Source organism: Manacus candei, unplaced genomic scaffold (genome assembly GCF_025592945.1).
Source record: "Manacus candei isolate 608988 ecotype Guabito, Panama unplaced genomic scaffold, ASM2559294v1 h1tg000027l, whole genome shotgun sequence".
Lineage (NCBI taxonomy): Eukaryota > Metazoa > Chordata > Aves > Passeriformes > Pipridae > Manacus > Manacus candei.
Window position 1 is genome coordinate 3,977,737 of NW_026138075.1, and position 23,401 is coordinate 4,001,137.

The 23,401-nt window shown below is 35.6% G+C and overlaps 1 protein-coding gene across 1 annotated transcript in view; it reads right to left on the reverse strand.

Moving 5' to 3' along the window:
- Positions 1-1,460: 1,460 nt before the first annotated feature.
- SNX2 (sorting nexin 2) overlaps positions 1,461-23,401 on the reverse strand; it is a 32,501-nt gene continuing 10,560 nt past the window's right edge. Inside the window, exons 3-15 of the mRNA XM_051789396.1 lie at positions 17,852-18,015; positions 16,483-16,549; positions 16,240-16,283; positions 16,014-16,155; positions 12,588-12,666; positions 11,503-11,578; positions 10,185-10,298; positions 9,864-9,957; positions 7,898-8,103; positions 6,596-6,739; positions 3,895-3,975; positions 3,717-3,788; positions 1,461-2,914 (exon numbers count right to left, since the gene is read on the reverse strand). Coding sequence (XP_051645356.1) covers positions 2,864-2,914; positions 3,717-3,788; positions 3,895-3,975; positions 6,596-6,739; positions 7,898-8,103; positions 9,864-9,957; positions 10,185-10,298; positions 11,503-11,578; positions 12,588-12,666; positions 16,014-16,155; positions 16,240-16,283; positions 16,483-16,549; positions 17,852-18,015 — 1,334 coding nt within the window. The 3' untranslated portion in view covers positions 1,461-2,863. The remainder of the gene's footprint in view (positions 2,915-3,716; positions 3,789-3,894; positions 3,976-6,595; positions 6,740-7,897; positions 8,104-9,863; positions 9,958-10,184; positions 10,299-11,502; positions 11,579-12,587; positions 12,667-16,013; positions 16,156-16,239; positions 16,284-16,482; positions 16,550-17,851; positions 18,016-23,401) is intronic.

The window sequence follows — 23,401 nt, forward strand, 5'->3', positions numbered from 1 at the left end:
CATTTCACTGTACACATAATTTTAGTGGATGTTGACTGTTCACTTAAATGCACAGGCTATACTAGCCAGCAACTCATCTCCACAATTTGAAAGAAACTGACATATTTGGGGCATGAGCTCCACAGATGCTGAAACAAACTCCCATATGAGGCTTTCAGAGGGAAAATAACTTAGGAGAGTTAGACAAAGGAATATTGAATAGGGAAGCAGAATATTCTGTTTTAAAAGGGATAGTGACTAAAGAATCAGAGACTTATTGTACATTGAACATCAGTTTAAGAAAGAAGGAACAATGTCTTCAATTTGAGCCACTTCATGTCATATATTTTTAATTCAAAAAGGACCATTGACACAATGGATAGAAGAATGGGGATGATTTTAAATTGTTGCAAACATCTACAAACTATTTAAACCTAAAATGTAAACTATACTTCAGTAGCACCTTATCTTTTATTCAGTATTTCAAGTGCAGTTCATGATTTTGCAAACAATCATTTTGTTCATGCTAGTGGTTATTCTGTGGTACAATGCTTGGAGTTTCAAGGAAACACTTTAATTTAGTACAATGTGTGGGAGCGAGCTTCACAGAGGAAATAGTTCAGCAACACCTCCATTCACCTGGGTTGAGAAAAGTCTGCTAATGCTAGGTGTTAATTGCTTATTGAAAGACAATAAGCAAATCTTCAATCTTCATAATGAGTGGGAAGATACACAAAATAAATTAACAGATTCTTGAAATAACCAGAGTTTTATGATAGCCAAATATGACAGCTGATCTGAATCTTCTATTCACGCTAACCTTGTGATGCAAAAAAACCCTACAATTTTTTGTATGAGCAACCAACACTCTGTGACACTGAACTCCAGAAATGCCATTATCCTTTTGTTCCGCAACAGGCTTCAGATTTTAAGAAAAGAACCTACACAATCCATTCTTGTTTTCAGTTGTCTAGTACACACAGTAACACTAATCCTCACTAGGAGACTAATATGAAAGCACTTTTGTATTCTCTCTTTACAGAGAGAAGAGATCTGATCCACAATTCAACTGAATTCTAATCCTGATACAAGCAAAAAACAAAGATCATGAGCTAAGAAAGCTGGATAAACACACATGAACTCTGCATGTCCAAACGGACTCTTTAGTTCTGGATATACCATTTTCACTCTCAATGGAACAAACTTGAAGTATAAGATTGAGCTGTTCAAGTTGTTGTTCAATTTTCATTAGAAAGCAAGCCAAAGTCAAGTACATCATAACACTTAACAGAGTGTCATGCCTACATCAGTTTCTTCATCATAAATCTGTTGCATACCCGAGCTTTTCAAAAAGCAGTTACAAGATAAATGACTGAACAAACACTGATGCATAAGATGTTACAAGCTTAAGGTGTTAGCATTTAACCATGTAAAAATATGATTAATAAAGGCTTGCCAAGGTTTTTTGGTGGTTTTGTTGATATTGTTTTTTATTGTTTGTTCGGTTTTGGTTTGGTTTTTTCCCCTTCTAGTTTCCTTGAAGACTCACAGAAATGCTGAGTCAACAGAACTATATAGAGAAACAACAGAAGACACTAATCTGTAAAGTTTACACTAATTTTGTTGTAAAAAGTGTACGATCTTCCAGCTAAATTTAGGTTTCCATCTGTTCAGAAACAGTATTGTGTTCTTTTTTTCTTATTTGACCACAAATAATACAAATTCATGGGCTCTTCCTGCAGCCTTATGATTAGCTGAAAGAACAGCTTCTCCTGTATTTTATATGATTAAGATTTGTCTACAATTGGTTATATTAATACTAATACATACCACTATCAAGCTCAGTATATCGTTAAAATGACAGGACAGTACATCCTACGTTCATATTGTACATTTCAGAAAAATGTTTAGGTGCTCTGATTTCTTGAAGAAGGGATAACCAGTCCCTGCAAATGTATCTTCTACTCAAGAACATCCAAGTAGAATGATAGTTCTTACAATTAACATGCACGCAGATGAATTACCTACTTTTCTTCCTCCCTGATTCCCAGAATTACTGCAAATTTTTTTTCTTTTTGTATCTTGAGACCACCGAAGACAACTGATGAAATTTATCAGGTTCAGTAGTATTTGACCATACAAGTGATTTTAACTCTGCAGAGGCTTTGTAAACGCTTGAAGATTTCACTTTATGTCTTTCTGCTGCCCAAGCATCAGTCTTTGGACCCTATGAGTATTAATGCATTACAGATTGCCAAGGCAGTGACAAATTCATGTGAAAATACCTGTAATGAAGAGATTCAGAATTAAAAACAGAATACTTTACCACAAATACTTATTTGTGGATCTTTAATACCTTCTCCCGCACTCTTTACTAAATGTTGTTTTTTCTTGAATATAATCTCAATTTGTTCTGAACAGGAAGTATCCAGACACGAAAACAGAGCGTTTAATGTTTCACAAGGTACATCCCTTTATTATTGTAATCACAAAAACATAATTTTGTACAGGAATGTTTAAGTGAACATTAATCAATGCAATTAAATTTGTTTCATAAAGATCAGGTAAACATACTACAGAACATTGTATTGTAAAGAACAAAAATATCAGCTTTCTGGCCTTGCAGTGCACACTTTAGTGCAAGTATTAAGACACAATAGTGTTCAATTCAGCAATGTATTGCAGAACATCATGCCACAGTCCACTTCAAAGAGGGTCAGGACATGCAGCTTGTTAATAAAACGCTGTGGTATATAAAAAAAGCCACGTTAATTCATAAAATATATAGTGGTTTATTTGGATGATTTAAAGTGATTTCACTGTGGAATTTAGTTTAATCCAGGACAAATATTCAGAGTGTCTTGTCATTTGGAATATTCTTCTTTTAGGCAATGGCTTTGGCTTCAGGTAGGAATGCCTCCCAGTATTTTATTAGCTGGAAGAGAAGGGAAAAATCACTCGTTAAATACTAAATGCTGGAAAACACAACACATACCTACCTCCTCTTGAGGTAAACTTGCTTCCCAGACAAAGTAAGAACATAGGTGCTTATTCATTCACGTTTTTATATAGTGCAAGAAAAAACACAAGTAATAAATATACAAATATGCTTAATTATATTAAGCTATAGGTATGTTACCACATGTTGAGCACAATGTTACAGAATACAATTATACAGAATTTTTATAAAAGCTCAATCTGCTATTCTTACTTCTAAGGATAGTTTTTTTTTTTTTAATTAAACAAAGCTGGAGGGTTATATTCCTAGAATGAACAAAAGAAAGCATCTGGACACTTTTTGGGGAACAAGGCCTACTTCTTAGACACTGGAAACTGTTTTAATGCTTTATAATATTCAATAATATTATTTCATACTTTTTAAAAAAAGCAATAAAGATTTAACTATCAAAGTTTCTTCAGTAAGTGTAAGTACATACTGATTACAATTTACTCCAATCTGTAAATGGAAATACTGCTTTGGTTTTGGAAGATTACAAGACCCTTCGCTTGCCCATATCCCTGAGAGAGCTCCTCCCTTGCTTCCCCGAATTACAGCTCTGCAAGGGAGTATAGCAATAGCTGGGAAGCTGTGATCATCATGTCATTCTCCAATACAGTACGGACTAGCAGTTCTTTATATTTTGGAAATTGCTATATTTAGAAGAAGACGGGCTTTAAATAACCTAGTATGGAATATATTAAATATTAACTTGTACAAAATTTAAAATTTATCTTACCTGCTGTTGTGTTTGCACTAACGACTCTAAGTACTCGATAATAACAGTTTTAAAGTCTTTCACTCGTTCCTTCTGTTAATAAATAAATTATGGCATATTAACCTCTTAACAGATTTTACTTGGAATGTCATATTCTCAGAAGTAAAACTGTCATTTAGCTGGACAAAATTATACATGCCTCAAATCTTCCCACTTCCTTGCGAATGGTTTTGGAGATCTGTTCAAAATCTTTTTCCCCTTGCTGAACTTTTGTCTCCCACTGGCAAAGGAAAGATATGCAGAGGTAAGAGTTTGTGTTGTTCATTCAGTTTTCCAGTACCTGAACTTTCTTTAGCATATTAATAGTCTAAAAGTTCATATTGATGAACTAAAAGGACCTGTTTGATTTTCTTTTGCCTACTTAAGAGAAAGCCTTACAATAATTTCAAATTTACATAATAGGATGTTACAACAACAGTATCTTTAAGTAATGCTATCTGTAGATAAAATGTAAAAATTTCTTAATATGGCTATTAAGAACACTTAACATTTTAAAAATATTCTTTAGAAAAGAAAATGGATATCTAAGGCTTTACTTGCTATTCCTCTTACAAATATCATATAAAAAGAATCTAAACCTGTCCAATCCAGCATGGAACAGTCTCAAAAGTTAGTTCCCTGTACTTTCCTGATTCCAGAAGAGATGATTAAATCTTCATGTTTGCCTACGAGCAAGTATATAATTATCCCTGTCACATTTTTGTTGAAAAGCTACTGAGGATGTGTTTATTTGCTTTCCAAACAGAATACACATTGCTTTAGGAAGCTAAAGTGCAAGCCTTCTTGTGGAAGCTGTTTTCATAGAAAGCAGGAATAGAAATGCTATTGCAGGTTAAGAAGATCACTAGAGGAAAATGCAGAGGAAGAAACATTTCTTATGGGATTTTGCCATATTGGGAGCATGGCATTTATGTAACAGTACCTGACACTAGGCTGCATCTCCGTTTCTGTGAAAAGACATGCAGCTAGACAAGAAGAGATCATCATCGCCTACATTAACCTGTAACTGCTTTTACACATCTATTACATTGTTAAGTTTAAGCTATCTGTGTAGATACACTGTGAGCCTCACACTGCAGACACATGCAGGCTAGAAGTTATTTAAAATGCAACTGTATCTGTTAATCACAACATATTACCTGAGTCATGGGAATATATTCAGTAACATTTATCTTCCTCAGAAAGAGGCAGCAGGGAAGCAACATGCGTCAATGTAGCATAATCCTGTTAGCAATCCAGTGGTGCTACTTATTTACAAAAAATCATTTGGTGATGCAGTGTCAAGTTACTATTGGGATATGACATAAACATCATCTATGTTCCAATAAACATCTCCATATTTGTATTTTTAGTTTATATTTATTCAGAGCCCCCTTATTGCCTTTTTAGATGTACATAATTAACCAGTAAGTCATAATAGGATGTCCTTCATGGAAGAACAGCCTAAAGAGATAACTCAGACAATATAAAACACAGTTAAGGAAAGGCAGATTAAGACTACCTGTGCCCTCCTACCACACCAACTAGAAGTGCCTGAGACTTCTGTGAAAGCCTCTACAGGCCTAATGAATCCAACAACATTCCAGTTTCATCATGCCCAAATGCCAGGTTTTATGTGAACTATCACAGGATAACAGTTTGCCATCCTACAGTATCTGACAAGAAAAAGTTTCTCATTCAATAAGGTATTTCTAGGACTGTTCTTTGCCCTTTTATCCATGAAAAAAACAACTGAGTCATGGATGATGCTCAAGCTGCGTAGGCTTCCACCTTGCAATTTCTCTGCCAGAAGGTCCACTATTACAGAATTCAGCAACTCTAAACACATTTCAATGGCAGCAAGAACTTTCACTTGACACATTTAAATTGGGGATTTACTAAAAGCCTTCTCTAATCATCCAATAAAGTAGGAAAAATAAGTTCTTAAGAAAAATTATAATTAATTATTTTAATATTGGAACTGGGAAAGGATCACTATATCCTACACTTCCAATAATCAGGAAATGCACTGTGAATGGATGGGTAACATCAAAAGAGGCAACCAGCAAGAATGTGGTCACACAGGAGTGATACTAAGTTTTCTCAATAAGCAAAGGCCTTTTTTAAGAAAAAGAAAGTCAAGTTAATGAGTAACTTCACTACTGTATGTGAAATATATTGAAGGGCAAAAAGAACAAAGGAGCATGTGGTTAGTGACCAATGAGGAAGCCAAACAAAGCAACTGTGTAAGAGAGCTTGAAATCTGCAATAATGTTCTTCTGTTATTTAATAGAGAGTACTGGAGCATAATTAGAACACATTAGTGTTAAATAATTAAGTTGTCCTACCTCCTCAATTTCCTTAGTGAAGCATGACAGAAAAAGTGTATAAATTATGACACTTCAACATGTTAAATTTATTTTTACTGAAATTACACCATATATACATGCATATATATATATGGGTAGATATGCTGCACAATTAAGCAAAACATGGGAACAGTTCCCTATTAGTTGCCTTTGCTAGACTTAGCCAAGTCATCTTAGCATTAGAAATAGAAATGCTCCGCTGCCTATCCAAGTGATCTGTTAAAAGTTAAAAGCATTACGTTTTACGTATTCCCCTCCTCCCATCTCCCAGACTCCGTAGAGACACTATTAGCTGCCTTACAGATCTTACAATGAGTAACAATTGCACATACTTGGAATTTAAATAAATTCCTTTTAACAATTTCAGTAAATATGGAAAATGGCAAATAAGTAAGTGATTTGTAAATAAAAATGGTATAAAGCAGCATTAATGCAGAATGAATGAGCTAATGTAGCATGTCCAACCTCCAACATAGTGTTTGATAACATTACCTCTTTTATCTCATCTTTAGCTTGCTGCAATTTATCAGGTTTGTTGGCAAGTTGGAGCTTTGCTTCAGCTTCACGTTTTTTTTGTAAAGTGACCTGAGCATCTTGCCACTTCTGCCAGCATTTCATTCGATGGTCAAACACACCCTATAAGAACAGATAAATTTATTAAACAACTGGAATTGTAAGAGCTATCTAGATTCCCAGTAGGAAAAAGTAATTCTGAATAGAGCTGGAGACTAGCTCAGTTGGTTAGAGCATGGTGCTAATAACGCCAAGGTTGCAGGTTCCAACTCTGTATGGGCCATTTACTTAGGAGTCAGACTTATGATCCTTGTGGGTCTCTTCCAACTCAGCAAATTCTCTTTGATTCTGTGTGAAGTACACTCAAAAAAACCTAGTGTGTCTCCTGTTATTTCATGTGACAGCATGCTTGCACAGCTCAATACCTTCCACAAATAACAGTATTTAAGAAGAATTCTTTTCAAAGCAGATACTTTAGTGCCCCAAAACATTTTATGTGCCTCATTCCATTAAAACACTACCAAAACAACCACTAAAAAGTGCTCTGTTATGCAGACAATTCTCTACATGCAGATTCTAGCAAACTTTTATGCATACAGATTACATGCATATTCAGCAACACATTTTTGTTAGCAATGGACTACAGTAGCAGAATTAAAACAAAAATATCAAAAAAAAGAAAAAAAAAAGAAAAAAGAAATAAAGTGAAAAAGAAAAATATGTACTCCCAATAGCCTGGCAAGTTCAAGGATATTTCTGTAAAGAATTCACAGACACCCCTTCCTATGTCAAAACCTAATTATGCTGTGAAGCATAGCTTACATCTAAATTGAATATTTTCTTTAATGAGATGCAGATCCACAAATTGCATTTTTTTCTTATTTACAGAAACTATCGGCTATCTACCAAATACAGCTGAATTATGTTATTAAAAATGTATGAGCATAGTGTAACAATAATCTGAAAGAAGCCGGTACAGTATGCTAAACACAGTATAGTTCAGTGTCCCCAAACAATGTATACAATTGGTACTGCTCAAAGTAGATTTTCCTTTTCTTGGGACCTTATTACTCCATTCACATTTTCGATCACAACTATTTTTATCACTGGAATAGCTGATCATGAATGCATTCATTTTTACTCAGCTACAACTTCAGGCAAAAAACTTAACTGTCTTAACTCCGTAATAACATGCAAATGCACACATTCATTTACCCTGAATCTACAAGTTGAGAATGTGACTTCAAAGACAAAATCGGTATTTTTCCTAGCAGTACTCACTTTTACTGCAGCAATCAGACGAATGTAATCCCCAAGAAGCTCTGAGAACACATAGAAATCAGCAAAAGCTTGTTCTTGATGCAATTGATCTATCTTCTCCTCAACCTCTGCAAGCTGAGACAAAGCTCTAGATAGGGCAGTGTGATCCTCAGAGTTACCTAACATGGCAGCACTTTTAGCAAAGGCAGCTGTGTTGGCTGAAAGCTCTGAAACACAGGAGTAATGTTCAGTACAACGTAGTTAATTTGTTATATTACTCTGTGGCATAGATCAGAGGAACAGAGACCTCTATTTCAACCCTAACTTCACCAACGGAAAAACAAAAGCTAAAGATCATGATAAAATACACAAGGAGACCACAATGAAACCACATTTAGGAGAAAGACTCCTATGCAAAAAACTCTTGATCAGTAAATGTTTTGCTGAGTCTGTTAATGTCATGCTTAATCTGTCAAGCAAAAGACATGGAAAAAAATGTCACTTCAGTATTATCCAACTGCGTAGCTCAGAGAAAATTCAAGCCCACAAAAAAAAAAGCCAAGTCACCCACAGGGCAAATTCAGAACAATTTTAACAGGTTTACAGCACAGTTGTTCCATTAAGTTCAGAGAGAAAAAAAAAAAACAACTCTTTCACAAAACCACCATTCCCATGAGTGGAATTTATTTCTGTTGAAAGGTTTTATTGGTTGTTAAGTAACTTCTACTGTGCATACTGTAACATATTGCCACATCTGCCATGCTTTAGAATAAAAAACAAACAATCCTCACATATCAGCATCTGTGGAGGTAGTTTTGAGCTTATTTATTAACAAATACTGGCACAATTGTCTCATCAAATCCTATGTAAGTAATCCCATACAAAGTTAAGTTCTATGAAGGACCTTTGAACAAATGTTTAGTCCAAATTACTTCAGGATTAAAAATGCAGGTTTGTTTGCAGCTCTGCTACTCCTGCAGAATCATCAGAACACCAGAAGTGATTGCAGAAGAAAAGTGTCTTCAGATATTTGAAACCTTTACAATTGAAACACAACCCTTAAAGAAACCAACCAACACTTCAAATTTATAATCAGGTGTCAAATCAACAGTAAACCAAGATTTCCATTTTCCACTACTTCTTAAATACTTCTTAGCCTTGAGGACAGCTGGCTAAAGATTTTTCTACTAGAGAGAGCAATGTGTGCTTAGAATTATGAGAAAGCAACTTATGACATTTTCATGTACCTTTGAAAGAGCTCAAAGGTGACACCATATTTTAACATAATACAATAGTGTCAGAAAGCACACTCATGGTCTTCCTCGAATTATAAATCAAAATTGTGGGGTTTGGGTTTTTTTTTTGGGGGGGCTTGGGGGCTTTTTTAAATCATCTGATAGAAATCCATCTTTGACAAAAAAAGCAGCACAAGCTGCTTATGAACTTATGGTTTTGCTTCTCTCTAAAATAAGTAAACAAAAAGCTGATACTCTGTGACTACTTATCTTTCCAGGAAAGTTTACTTTAACAGTAGCTTGATGATATACCCTTATGTGGGACCAAAATAAGAAAAGCAATAAGAGCTTAAACTCAGTTAACAGAGCAATACTGAACCAAAAGATGTTTAAATGGATTTATGCAGCCACTTTTTGTTCAGAAAGAAATTACTCTTGCCATGAGACCTAAATTTATGGATGTCTACTGTAGTGGAATCACCTGGTACAGGTGTGGTATTGAAAGGGTGCAATGGAAAAAAAATATGCTAAATTGATAAAGTAACTGTAACAATGACAGATATTCTGGTTAAATTTAAGATTAAAAAGATAAAAAAGTACTAGAGCAGTTTAAAATAAAAGGTACAAATAGAAGATCTGTGCATTAAAATATATTGCATATCTCTATTAATTAGTTAAGAGCTCTCACGTGCTAAGCTCTTGTTTCATCATCACTTCCTAAAGTTCACGCAGTCACATAAAAGTTAGGTTACCTTTCCTGTGGCAGACTAATGCTTCAACACTGGCATGAAGTTTCCTAAGTTGCTGATCCAGATTCTCAAATTGCTGCTGTTTTTCTTCAAACCACTGACAAAAGATGAAAGAGTCAAGCATTACAAATTAGATTACCAACAACATTTCTGGTTCTAAGGAAGCAAATTATCCAGGTACTGCCAGGGTGGTCAACTTATACAGCTAAGAATTCAAGCCAATAAGCAAATTAATAACCCATTTTCCACTTCTACAGCTTTAAAATGCAATTGTTGAGGCTCATTAATTCGTCTCATTATTCAAGCCGAAAAATCAGCTCTTACTGCATCCGATTCATTCATCTTGATTGTCATTTTGTTGACAGCGTCGGCAGCCTTGTTCACCATCCTCAATATTCCTGCTCCACTCAGAGCCTGGGTGTTAACCGCTCTCGGCAGCTGGAATTGAATGACAAATAAGGGCAAACAGACTGGTTAAAAGGATGGAGGTTTAACTGGGCACAAGGGGGAAAGAAAAGGATATAGTGTTTTCTTTGCTCCTATGCGTTTCAATATAGTGGAATCTAATTCCTCAGATTTACTACTTTTACATTCTCAAGAGGAAAACTTAAAAATATAGACTATTTACTTTTCTTCTACAACTTTACATTTAAATGGAACAAACAACCCACTTGTCCAAAGCTGTTATGAACTAGTCAGGTGTCCTAACTAGCCACCTCTACACTACAAAGAACAAACTGCCACTACAGGAAAAAAAAAACACTTAGATTTACAACAAATTAGAAAAAAGAAATTCTGTAAAACATTTATCTGTAATGTAAGACATGCACTATGTGCTGATTATAAAAGGTCGATGACTTTTTGCTTTTCAATATAGAGTGGATTTCAAAACCTACCTCAAGTGTATCATGAGAACTGTGTTATCTGCATAGGTACTGAGAAATCCTTAGAGGTAAGTTAACAAACTTTAAATTTAACAAACTTTAAATTTATTACTCAGGCTAGATTGAATATGCCATATGCCGTACAAGGTGGCCCCCCTTATCACACCATCTACCCTTTATATGATGTTTTGTCCATCAGGAGCATTGACAAACCCACTGTAAATTATCTATTGATGCTTTTATCAGCAGTGAGGCCTCTGTGACTTATTAGTATAACTAAGATACTGATATTAGCCAAAAGACAGTTCAGTATTACAGTGAAACCACTATGAATATTTATAAAGAGATATCATGTATCTTTAACAATATACTTAATATTGTGAAACCTGCCAGATTGATAGTACAGAGGACTGAAGTCCTCTATTCACAAAACACCCAGCCTGGCCAGCAGCACTGCTAGCATTTTCACATTATCCTACCAATACAGCTCACATTGAACTCCTGGGGGCAAGAGAGCTGCTTCCAAGCCAGCTTAATTCTTGATCTTAATTAACAATCAGTAACATCAATTATAGACTTCCACCATGTATGACAAGTTTCACTCAGAACAGGACAGACCAACTCACTTGAAAAGTCACTGTACAGCAAATAGCTTTTTGTCACTACTGCTTAGTTTTATGAGAGCCAGAGGCACACCATTATTTAAGTAGGTTACTATATCTAGAAACAAATAGGAGAAATTAAAAGAACTGAAATACCTCAGAACTTTCCAAGAACTGTCTTAAATCTGGATCCTGTAGCAAGGTTGGATGCTTTACTGTTCGTTGTAGATACCTATGATTTTAAAAATTAAAATATCAGATAACAAAACAAATATAATGTGTGTGACTGAAAATAATACAGTGCCATGCACTCCATACCACAGCATAACATACTAAAGGTCAGGCATTGGTTTATAACAGTTCCTTTAAACCAGAAAGTCCTTAACCTGGGACCTACCATAACTGTATGTTGCACAGCGGTAAAATATTATACTTAATACTTTCAACAGCTGAATAAAAACCTCCTCCTTTAATAACATCCAATTTACACCAGAAAAAAAAATGTATAGTGCAGTGGACAGGCCTTTTTGTTACAGGTAGTTCTGGTATTTAAAGGAAATCTTGGACAAGTGACTTGATTATGATCCAGGTATGAACTACTTATATGCTGGATAGACTATAGTCATCAACACATTTAGTTCTAAAGGACTGATGCACACACATAGAAAAGTAAAAATCAATGCAACTCCTTGGAGTGGGTTTTTTGCATTGCTGCTTAGATACAAAGTGTAATTTGTTATCTATCCTCCATTAGGTATGACCACCAGCTCCTTATTTTTCTTCCTATAGAAGCTAAGGATTGCAGTGCAACTATTTTACACACTAGATTGCTCAGCTTTTCTTTCCCTGTTCTGTACTCAGCATCAAGTACAAGTACAAGTTAATGTGGCAGTATACCAGGGACAGGACCTTTCCATGATGAAGACACTTGAACAGTATCAGCTGTATGCCAGCACTGGGCGACAGACATCTTAGGCCAAAACATATCTCTTAGGCCAAAATCCAGCCAGTCACATCAATGTCATCAATATATGTAATCAGGAGGCCATTTGACTTTCAAGTGACCCTTTCACTCATCTCCCTGCCCCACAGTTGGTTTGCTATAGAACAGATATGCTGCTGTAAGTGCCTTAATTCCTTCAACAACAAACATCTAAATAAGCTGATAAAGATAGTACTGAATCTGTACAATCTTAAGTTGAAACAAGTTATCCATAATTTTACTTAGATACAAACATTACCTTTCTAGAGCGGCTCTTCTTTTCTCTACAAATTCAGTAGATGAAGAATCTTCTTTGCCTACTTTAACCTTGGTCATGCCTTGAAGAAAATGGCATCATATTGATTTTAATTAAATCATTAACATAAGTGATGTGATTAGAAGATAAAGCTCACCTAAGTTTACATATTTAATTCAAATTACAATGAAAACCACTACATAGGAACAGAAAAAAACCAAAATATCAACACTTCATGTTAAATGGTTTTGTGGAAGCAGCTCTGTGAAATATGTAATTTCACGTAGCATATTAATTGTGACTAACAGTTGTGGAAAACTAGGTTAATTTGCATTTATGAAGACAATTTAAATGCCAATCAGAGTCTAACTGGTAACTCATGTTCTGAAGAAGAAAACAGTTAACCATATAAAGCAGAATAGAAAAATAAATCTTGGGTTGTAAGCCTATTCATTGGTAAGCTTATGACCAATATTTTCATTCTACTATTTTTCCAAGTTCTAAAACTAGTAATTTTTCAGTCAACTCAGGCAAGCTAACAAATTCTGAAAATTCTAAACAACTACAAACTGAATGAAAAATGAATCAGCAGAATAAAATGTATGCAGTTTTACAGTGCTTCCTCTGACCAAGACAAGAATGGCCAAAAAACTACAATGGGGAGCCAGCTATTGATGTGTCATGGTATGGGAAATACGTTCAATCTCAGCATCAGAAGAACTCTAAAACTATCAGACTGAGGTCACTATTTTCATGCTAAAGACCTAAAGAGAGTTTAGCAACCTGAGTCCTATTAAAAACACCATGAAACACTGGAGATTCATAATTATTCTTATTTCCTAAAACACAGTATTTTATGATAGTCCGGACACCTTATTACTAGCTGTAGTGTATTTCTGACCTGTTAGTTTTGTGCTTCTCCAACTAAAAGGTCTACATCTGAGATTCTGAATATGTACTCTTGTGACCTGCCAGGTCAACAGCTCCCAGTGTTGTTCCTTGTCCCATCTCCCTTCTGGCTTTACAAGCTTCGCATAGTAACCCACAGAAGGGACAAATAGCATCCTTACAGAAACAAGGAAGAACCCTTAAGCTCTCTGTGGAGCCTTAGCTTTTCCTTTCTCTGCAACATAATGAAAATAAATCTGATAGGCATTTTTTTCAAAGGTATACTAAACAGTGTAATGTAACTGTAAATCCACAAATTTATCTGTAAAATCAAGTATGTCTTAAAGTAGAAGGATTAAGTATTCAAACAAAGTTGAGGTAATTCACATACCTCACCTTTTTGCATTAGAGTATTACTATACATTAATATTTCACTGCAGAAAGTAAGAAATTCTGTGTTTAATACAAAAGATCCTTCACCTTTGAAGTTTGAACAAAAGTTCATAGGGAAAAAAATGAATACATAATCAAACGACCAGTATAAGGAACCCTTAATCTGTGATATTGACAGTTCACGCCAGGTTTCTTTCTCCGTTAACATAAGCATATTTAAATGCAAGTGTAAAGGTTGATTCTCAGCCCAAGCACCCATGTAAATCCTTCACAGAAAAGATCCATGATTTAACAGATTATTTTCTATAAAAAAGAAAAAACGTGACTTTCACACATGCATATGTAAGTAATGAAGCGGTTTGGATGAATGCCCAACTCTAACTCACCACTGACTCATTTTTATCCTTTGTTCCACAGTCACTTGAAAATAGCTAAGATCTAAAATTCCAGCCCCTCCCACTCATCACCAAAATAAAGTTGGAGCTTAAAACTCCATGTGTTATCAACATTGTGACAGAATGAACAGACCAAGGACTTTTGTACAATAGGCACTGCATAACACTGAATGTACGCCATTATGTATTAAGACTTTAAAAATAAGCACGTGTGATGTAAACACTATATATCAACTTTCAGCTGCTTTGTCAGCTCCCTGCTTAAAGATGAGTTATTTTAAAAGGCTCTAGAATCAATCCCTTCTTTTCTCCAGTTACAGAATCACGGAATTATTAGGTTGGAAGGGACCTCTTGAGATCATCTAGTGCAATCCTGCTGCCAAGGCAGGGTCACCTAGAGCACATTACACAGGAACATGTCCAGGTGGGTTTTGAATGTCTTCAGAGAGGGAAACTTCATGATCTCCCTGGGCAGCCTGTTCCAGTGCTTAGAAATGTATCGACTACATGCTTTTGAACAGAACCAACTAAGACCCATGCAGTGAAGTTCAACTTTAAAGAGAGAGTCTCATGCTCCTTTGAAATGTCCTACAGAATCTGTGAGTTTTCCCAAACTACTTGTAGCTTAAAAAAGTCTCTATACAAGGATTTGAAGCAGCAGCCAGTACTTGCTTACACTGTAGTAAGTTGAACCTTTTTACAGACTTCCAGGTGTATCAATTTTAATGCTGGTTTTGTTCAAGTAGTACCTGAAATCCAGTCTAAGCTTTGTCTTACAGGTGATTCTGACTGTGATGCAAGCTCTATGTTTTCATGTAAATGCACGCTGTCATAAATGCCTTAAATGTTGCATCATCCAAAGGATGTGACCAAAAACCTCACTCCATCTTTAAAAGACCTGTTTGCATTTGGAGTTAAACTTATTTTTGTTATATGAAAAACTGGTTATTACAGAATCACATATTTCTTTCAAGAACTACCAAAAATTCAGGTAAAATTTTCAGTCTCACAGACTTCAAAATGCAGTCCACAGAAGTGTCCATAAAATGTTTTCCCACAGAAGTAAAATCCTTAATTTCCTAAGCCTTCTGCTGCCTACATCTACTCAGTCTGCCTACTGCTGCTTATGTGAAAAGCTGCTGCTCTGGTTAGCTTTACAGACTAAATTACTGAAAAAGAAGTCTTGCTATTCTCTACATATCAAACAACATTCTAGAGTCAAATCACCTATTTATGAGTAACACAAAATATTTCAACAGGTTTTACTTTTTTAAATGCTTAGTTATTTTGGAAGAACTTCTACTACTTATAGATCATAAAACTGAAGTTGTTTTAATGCATTAATTAATGAGAGGTTTTGCATTCACCATGATAAAAAGAAACAGACAGTATTAGAAGGTGGAATATGTATGAGCTCTCTATGCTGCAGGCAATTGATAACAGCTCAGGCTAAAAATAAATTTTTTAACATCTTTGTTTCAATAGACTAATCAGCTTTTGAAGGGCAACAGCAAAGAAATTGTCATAGATAAGAAATTCAAGGCCATGTAGTAAGACATATGTCCTTCTTATTATCAACACTGGTCTGAGTTAGGAAGAGGCCATTACATGTCTTTCCAGTTTAACCTGAACTGTTTAAAAATACAGAGCATGAAGAAAATTTGGACCACCTGAGCATCACTAAGCAGTATTTGTCCAGTAAAATAATTTGTATTACAATACTTAAGTGTCACCTTATAGGAACTGCACTTACCTACAATACTTTTTTCTGGAGCTGGAGGCACAATATAACCAATATGCATGTACTTCGTTGCTAATTTGCTGTGCAAGCCAAGAAAATCACTGAATCTTCTTTTAACAGAGAACTCATTTTTGTGGAACATTGATAGTGATGTCTTAAAAAAAAAAATTGTTATGAATTACTGATCCATTTTAGCTATGACACAAAGTTATCTACAAGTATTTGTTGCACTAGTTACCTTTGTTGTTACTCTGTATGCCATATAAGCATTCATGCCATCTCCTGTAAGAAAATGAAGATACTTATGCCAGGGCAAGGTATGGTTATCCCGCCATACACTTTTTATTCCAAAATATACATTAAATAGTTTTCCATTTAGATAGCAAAAACTGCCAAAAGACAAGTGAAGAAGTCATGCTGAAATTTAAGAATAGTCTTCAGAGAATAACACAGTCTGAAATGCTAGGTTCAAGGAACTTACCAACTTTCTCTGGGTCTGATACATTGATTTCTATATCAAACAAATCTCCATTTGCTTCCTCTTCAATCTAGGAAAAAGATTTGCCACATTTAGAAAGGTAACATGCACTCATCTTATATACATGGTTACAAGGATAAGAGTATAGAGGAAGGAGGAGAAAAAGTTGGTATGTTTGTATAATTAAAAAACACAGTTGGTATTTTGTATAATTAAAAAACACAGTGTCCAACGTTACTATAATTTCTAACACTGACTGTGACTGCAACTAAGTTCATGTGGTGAACTTGGCAGTGCCAGGTTTACAGTTGGACTCAGTGATTTTAAAGGTCTTTTCCAATCTAAATGGTTCTACAATTTTAGTTTTAAGGCCTCGTAAAAAAGCTCTTAGTATGGCAGACTCAGAAGTTGCTGGTCTAAAAAATTTTAGTAAATATTTAACTTAGGGGTATGTTCATTGTATGACCTACAATGATACTGTGGTTCACAACCACTCTCATTTGCAGTATTTCTATGTGCCTATAATCTAAGGAGAGGCATTCCTTTTCATTAATGGTATCTGCAGCAGAAGAGCTTCGGAAGGGAAATGCAACAGATCAAAAATTTTCTGATACCTGAGTTCTAATCTCCCAGAATGTCATAATCTTTCATGTAATATATATATTTGACAAAAATGAGAGATCTTAAGAAAAACCATAGCAGAAGGGACAATTACTAGGGCTGAAGGGGGCAAAATCAGAATCAAATGCCATCCTGTGATATCCGGAGAAGCAGCCATCATCGAGTCACAGGTAGGTCTTGTTAGCAAACTCATTTAGCAAAGCCACTGTCCAGTAAGAGAACTCTCCAGAATGAATGGCATTCAGCAGCTCCAAGGCTTTGACTGGAACATCAAATGTACACAGCAACATTTAAACTACCATTATCCTCAGCTGTAGGTTACTATGCAGGATAACGCTAAAAACTGCTTCTTCCATTTCCCCACTAAAAACAGCTTCAGAAATCCAAGTTGAAGCCTGTAACAGGCTAGTAGGAGTTATTTCACGTTATTAACATTTCTCATGTATCAAGCTTATAGCTTACTCCTACACATACTTTTAAAATACCTGTTCTGAAGGAAGAGAACTTCTTACTCCTCACACTAGAGATCGCCAATATAATCACCTAAGTAGTGAATTCTTACGGTATTTTCATGAGTCAAATCCACAATAAACTTCATATGCAAAATAAACAGAATACGTTTTCTTTTACATTCTTATCCTTAGCAAAGAATGCTGCTATGAGGCAACACTGAGGAACTGGCATTTCAATAGAAGGAAAAACTTAAAATGCCATGTAAGACATTTCCATAATTTAGAAGTTTACTGCATACCTCTTCTCTGGATCTATCAAAAATCACTGGGGCTGTTATGCTTTTTGATTCCATTCTGGGAGCTACTAATGTAGTAGGTGTTACAGGAGTGATTGCAGGAGTAGGTTCTGGTGAAAGTATTGGATCCCTCTCCGGACTGTCCAATGAAACTTCTTCTGTTGCTTCTAGATAAACATTTTGAGTAGATAAATATTTTGAGTTAGCAATGAAGTTCTTGTGAAACAGAGATGGATAAGCATCAAAAACCAAAAAACACACACACTAAATGACGATAGAAGTTGATCTGTAAATAGCATTCATTTGTGCAGGATAATTTCTTTCAATACATAGCAGAGGAGACATTTGAGCTTGTAGTGCAGAATGGGTTAAAGTAAGATTAATACTGCTTTTTTTGGTTGGTTGAGGGGTTTTTTTGTGTACTGTTTGGTAACAAGTCTTTTAAAGCAGTCACAAGTCACAATTAATTTATTTCTGCATGAGATATTGTAAAAACTAAATAATTTTTTTTTACCACTGATCTTTTTCATCACTGTTTTGCTGAACAACAGCTGTTTAGTCATACAGGCTGATAACTGAGCAGACCATGAATGAAGTATTGAATGAAGTACTGAATGAAGTTACACAACCATATGACACCCCCAGCACTGACAAACCTTACCACAACATGTAAAATAGCAATATTAGCAGGGGAGACATTCTTACTAGTAAGACTATCTTTAGTCTCTAGTCTCTCTGGGGCTTAAAACAGTTCACTAAAAACTGAGTACTTTCTTCACACTATGGACAGTTCACCCATCTTTAAAGAGGATGTAAACCTTGGCTTTTTGTTTGCACTTTCCTGCACTAACTGGTTTTGACCACTGGCAAACCACACACTTCCTGGGTATAAAGACATTTCTGTTCTAATTCAAATAAATTAACAATGCTGTGGTTCTTACTGGATGAGCATTTTCAAGAATTCTAGTTCCTTAAAAGATAACATGGACCACAGGACAGTCATTTGATACCAAGACTGACTTTCCAATTGATCTCAAATCTTTTTACAAACTAGACTTCCTGTGGCAAGTACTTACAATAGATCCACTTCAAAGTACATCAGGTTACAAAAAAGGTTTATTCTGCAGTTTGGAAAAGACCTAAGCTTGCAACTTCTGCTTACATAACCCACTGAATTTTCAAAAGAAAATATGCTATCTTTCTTCCCAACTTCTTAAGGCCTTGTGAATAAAATGAATATAACTAATCCTTACCTAACAGTTAAAAGGAGTTTTAAAGATCAGATCTACTTTAAAATTTGTGGGATAGTTCTATTGCATGTAAAAAAGCCCCATTTTTGTATTACATAGGATTGTTTCCTTCTCCAAAAGTGCCTGTAATCTATTAGCAATATAAAAATCTTCATGGCCCTGCACTAGAGTCAGTCCTGTCTGTCCAGGTGTCCCTTGCACTTGGGTAGCTCAAACCTGCATTCAGCACTCCAGGTGTGGCCTCAGTAAGGCTGAGCCAAGGGGAATGATCACTTCCCTGAACCTGCTGGCAATGCTTTTCCTAATTTCCAATTATAGATTTTCATAGCATTTTCAAACTAAACTTAAAAGCAAGCACCTTTTTATATTTTCCATTTTTAATATGAACAAAGAATATCTAAAGCCTTTATTTGAAAATATTTATTTTCCTAGTATTGCTTTATTCTTACGGCTAAATATTGAGGACCTTAAGCATCTGCTGATGCTTCCTTTCCTCAAATGCCACAGGAAGGACATTGCATCTTAAATCAATAAAGAATTTTAATTCAAAACCTAAGAGCAGGTGGGAAGTCATGATGAAGCTGTGACAAAAAAAGCTTTTAGAGTGGTACAACATTTCAACATCGCAAAGAGGCAGTTCTCTTCTTTGTGGCTAACAGCATTCAACATATTGTTATACAAATGACTATTTCACAGAAACATTTATCAGAAAAATATATACATACATAGGTAACACAGTATCTTATATACATGATATAATGTAAAATATAAAATATTTATAAAATAGAGCAATTACACTTCAATTCTCCCTTTTTTTTTTTTATCACCAGCTATATTCCAGCACATGTGTAGGAAACAAATCATTAATCACCACTATATACTTCTCTCTACTTCAAATTTTAGACAGGTTTATAAAACAAGTCATTAAACAATTCAAAGCACACAGATTTCTTGCTTACACTACCTGAGAACACAATCCTGTTACTGTAAAGTATGACTTCATGAAAAAACTGTGAATTTAATGTAACAAAGCAGCACTGCTATCAGATGAAACAGCAGCACTCCTTTCCAAGCACTCTTCTTCAGACTTGTATCCACACACTCATAAAGCAATCCAGGTTGTGCATCAAAAGAACTCCAGCTGAAGCTACTGCTAAGCTGGTACATTATTCACACAAAAGAGAAAGTGGCAAGAGCCAGCAGTTGGACAGGCAAGGAGGTTTCCTTTCAGCAGGACCAACAACATTAGAGTTTGTCCATACCAGTCTTTCTAAGGCTGTGGGACCTCAGGTTGGTTGAGCAGGAGCACATTTTTATAGCTGCTGCCTACTAACCTTTTTTTTTCTGTTTTACTGGAGGAACTGACACAGAGAAAATAGTATCTGTTTGTTTGATGGCAGTAAATCAGTCATTTTAGGAAGAAAGGAGAATTTATGCTATCCTCCCTCTTGCTACCTCTCAGCTCCAAGTCTGTGTGCCTTCCAGACATTATGTAAAACTAGAAGCATGGAATGGAAAAATCATGGAAGGGGATGATGCGACAGAGCAGGACAGGGACAAAGTGACAAAGTTGTTGCCTGAAACAGAAGTATTAGACAGTTCTGAAAGGGGAAAAGAAGTACTAGTTTTAAATAACAACAGCAGGTTCTTACTTCTAGCTATTTTACCCCCTCAGAAAAGCAGCCTTTTGAATAGTACAGAAGCTGAACATCTATTTCCCAAGAAATAGGTTTGTTCTGATGAACTCTGACATTTATGCTTCTTGCATACGTTCCTTCACTCTGAGAAACCAGATGACGTGGTCTAGATTAAAAAGTTTTGTTGACAATTCATGTGCTTGTTTTGCAGGTTTGGTTTTCTTTCATGGAAATATTAATTTGTCAGGTTTCAGAGTAGAAACTATGGCACTTGCAGAAACATTTACTTGATCTGTTCATTTTAGACCTTCCCCTGAAAACCTAATATGAGGTTATGGTTTTGTGGTGTGGCTTTGAGGGGGTTTTTGGGGGTTATGTGTGTGTGTACAGTTTTTGTTTGGTTTATTTTTTAAATATTTAGTGTCAGTACTAGCACAGAAGATGAAATCTGGATGCCTTCTTTACAGTGTACTTCTTAAAAGCATATATTCTTGCTTAAAGAGAGGGAAGCAACTGCTCTGCCCAACTTTTGGAAGAAAAACATTGAGATCCAACAGTTTTATCAGCTATGGGAGCTACCAGCACATATTAAGCACTCCCACCAAGCTAATGCTGTAAGACTGATACACATAAATACATACTTTATAATCCATAAACAGTCTTTGTTATGGATCACTGTCAAGTTGCTTAGTGCCAAAAGCACATGAAAACATCTCATTCTGCTGTAGAAGACAAGTATGTATGTTTACTTAACATTCTACACCCAGCTACATCAAGTTTCTATCGATGTTTGAGCATGGGGCTCAATCTCACCATTAGACAGCTCGCGTTTCTTTATTTTTCACCACCAGTATTTGTCAAACATCATCTTAGAAAGTGCAAGTTTGCAATTCCTCACTAGCAGCTCATTTCAGCCCCAAGTTATTTTTACTAGTCACAGTTCTAACATTCTGACATGGCTTGAATGTTTAAATTGGCTTATCATCTTTAAAAGCTTGCTCATGTGAACACAAATTTGGAAGAAAACATAAGCAGAAACAATTGTCTAGAACAGATGACAAACTACTAAAAAAGGCTTCTCCAAGTGTATTGGACACCAAGTATCCAAGTATAATTCAGATACAAAACCAAACGGAACTGACTGTAAGAACTACTACACCTAAGTCACATCCCACAACCCTTATTGTTATACTAGGAGTACTAAGCACGACCTTAATGAGAACAGAGTTTTAACAGAACAGTCAGATATTAATAAGACCACCTTCTGACTTCAAAACTGTAGGTTCACGTGCTTTTGTGCATGTTTCTTGCAGAAGAAAGCTAGAACAGAACAACTAGCAGCAAAGCATTTGCACCAAACTCTTTGTATCAGACAAATCACACAACAGCCTGACAGACACCATCAGCTACAAGCTTTTCTGCTCAAACAGGTTTAAAGTACATGCCTTGTCTGGTCCACAGAATCATCGTCTCCTTTTCTGTCTCAACTATGAGGAAAAAAGCCTAAGACAAACTTATCACAACCCAAAGGGGAAAAAAAAGAATACAACAAAAAACCCAATGAAAACAATCATCACCCCAGACCCCACCACACTGACTTTTCCCCAGGACAGAGTAGCTAGATACTTGCATAACTTGATCCATTGCAAAACACCTTTCAGAGCTGAAAAAACAAACTAACAAAGATAGTAACCTTTTACCAGAATAGGGGAGAGGCAAAATTATAATTTTCCACTTTTCCGAAGAAGGTGACAGAGCACTGACATAACTTCACAGATCTGTGCACCATCTAGGAGCACTAGAGGCAGAAGGCACAGACAGCTATGCCCTGTCCATGGCATATTTGTGCAGTTATACACTGAACTTTGGGTCAACATTTTGGAAGACTAGTTTGATAACTAGTTCTTCACTGTGTAATAGCAACTTAGAGACAGCCAAGTTTTAAGATACGTCCCAAAATCCCTGAACATACACCTAATACTACCTCATCTGGAGCACTGACCATTATGTCCTCTGCATATAAGAGCTCTACAAGGTAAGAAAAAGTCTTTTTTTTCTAAATAATCAACTGACTTTTATTCTAAGAGTGAAAGTGCTTAAGTGGGCCTAGCAAGACAGTTTGCTTTGTTACAGAACCAAGAACCACAGCGCAGCAGCAAACTTTACTGGTCTCTGATGACAGCTGGAAAACTCATTTCTTCCACCTTTGAAACCTAGCTTTAATAGTTCACTTATGAGTCGCTAGAGACAAAGTAATGAGTATCTAAACCATTTTGTTGCACACTCTATCCTGTAGCTGCAACAAAAATGTAACAGCAAAGGGGGTTTAAACATAATCAAAAAAGCCAAAAAAATCCCAGGTTCTGTACTGAATTAAAACAGTACATAAAATTTGTTCTGCTTCTTGTCCTTTTCCATTAGGTTGCATTATTAAGTGGAATAATGAAAAATATTTTTAAAGTCTACAACAGCTGGAGAGGCATACTATCGCATCTCTTTATAAGTAAGTCTAAAAACTATAATTATTTCTGACCCCTAAGCATGACTGTCCCTCCTTTCAGGAGCAACAAAGGATTTTCTTTACCTGGATTTTATAGTGTCTAGGAATTCAATATGAAGGAACAACAGAAGTAACAAAGCTGTGGAGCTTCATTTTCTTCCCTCCA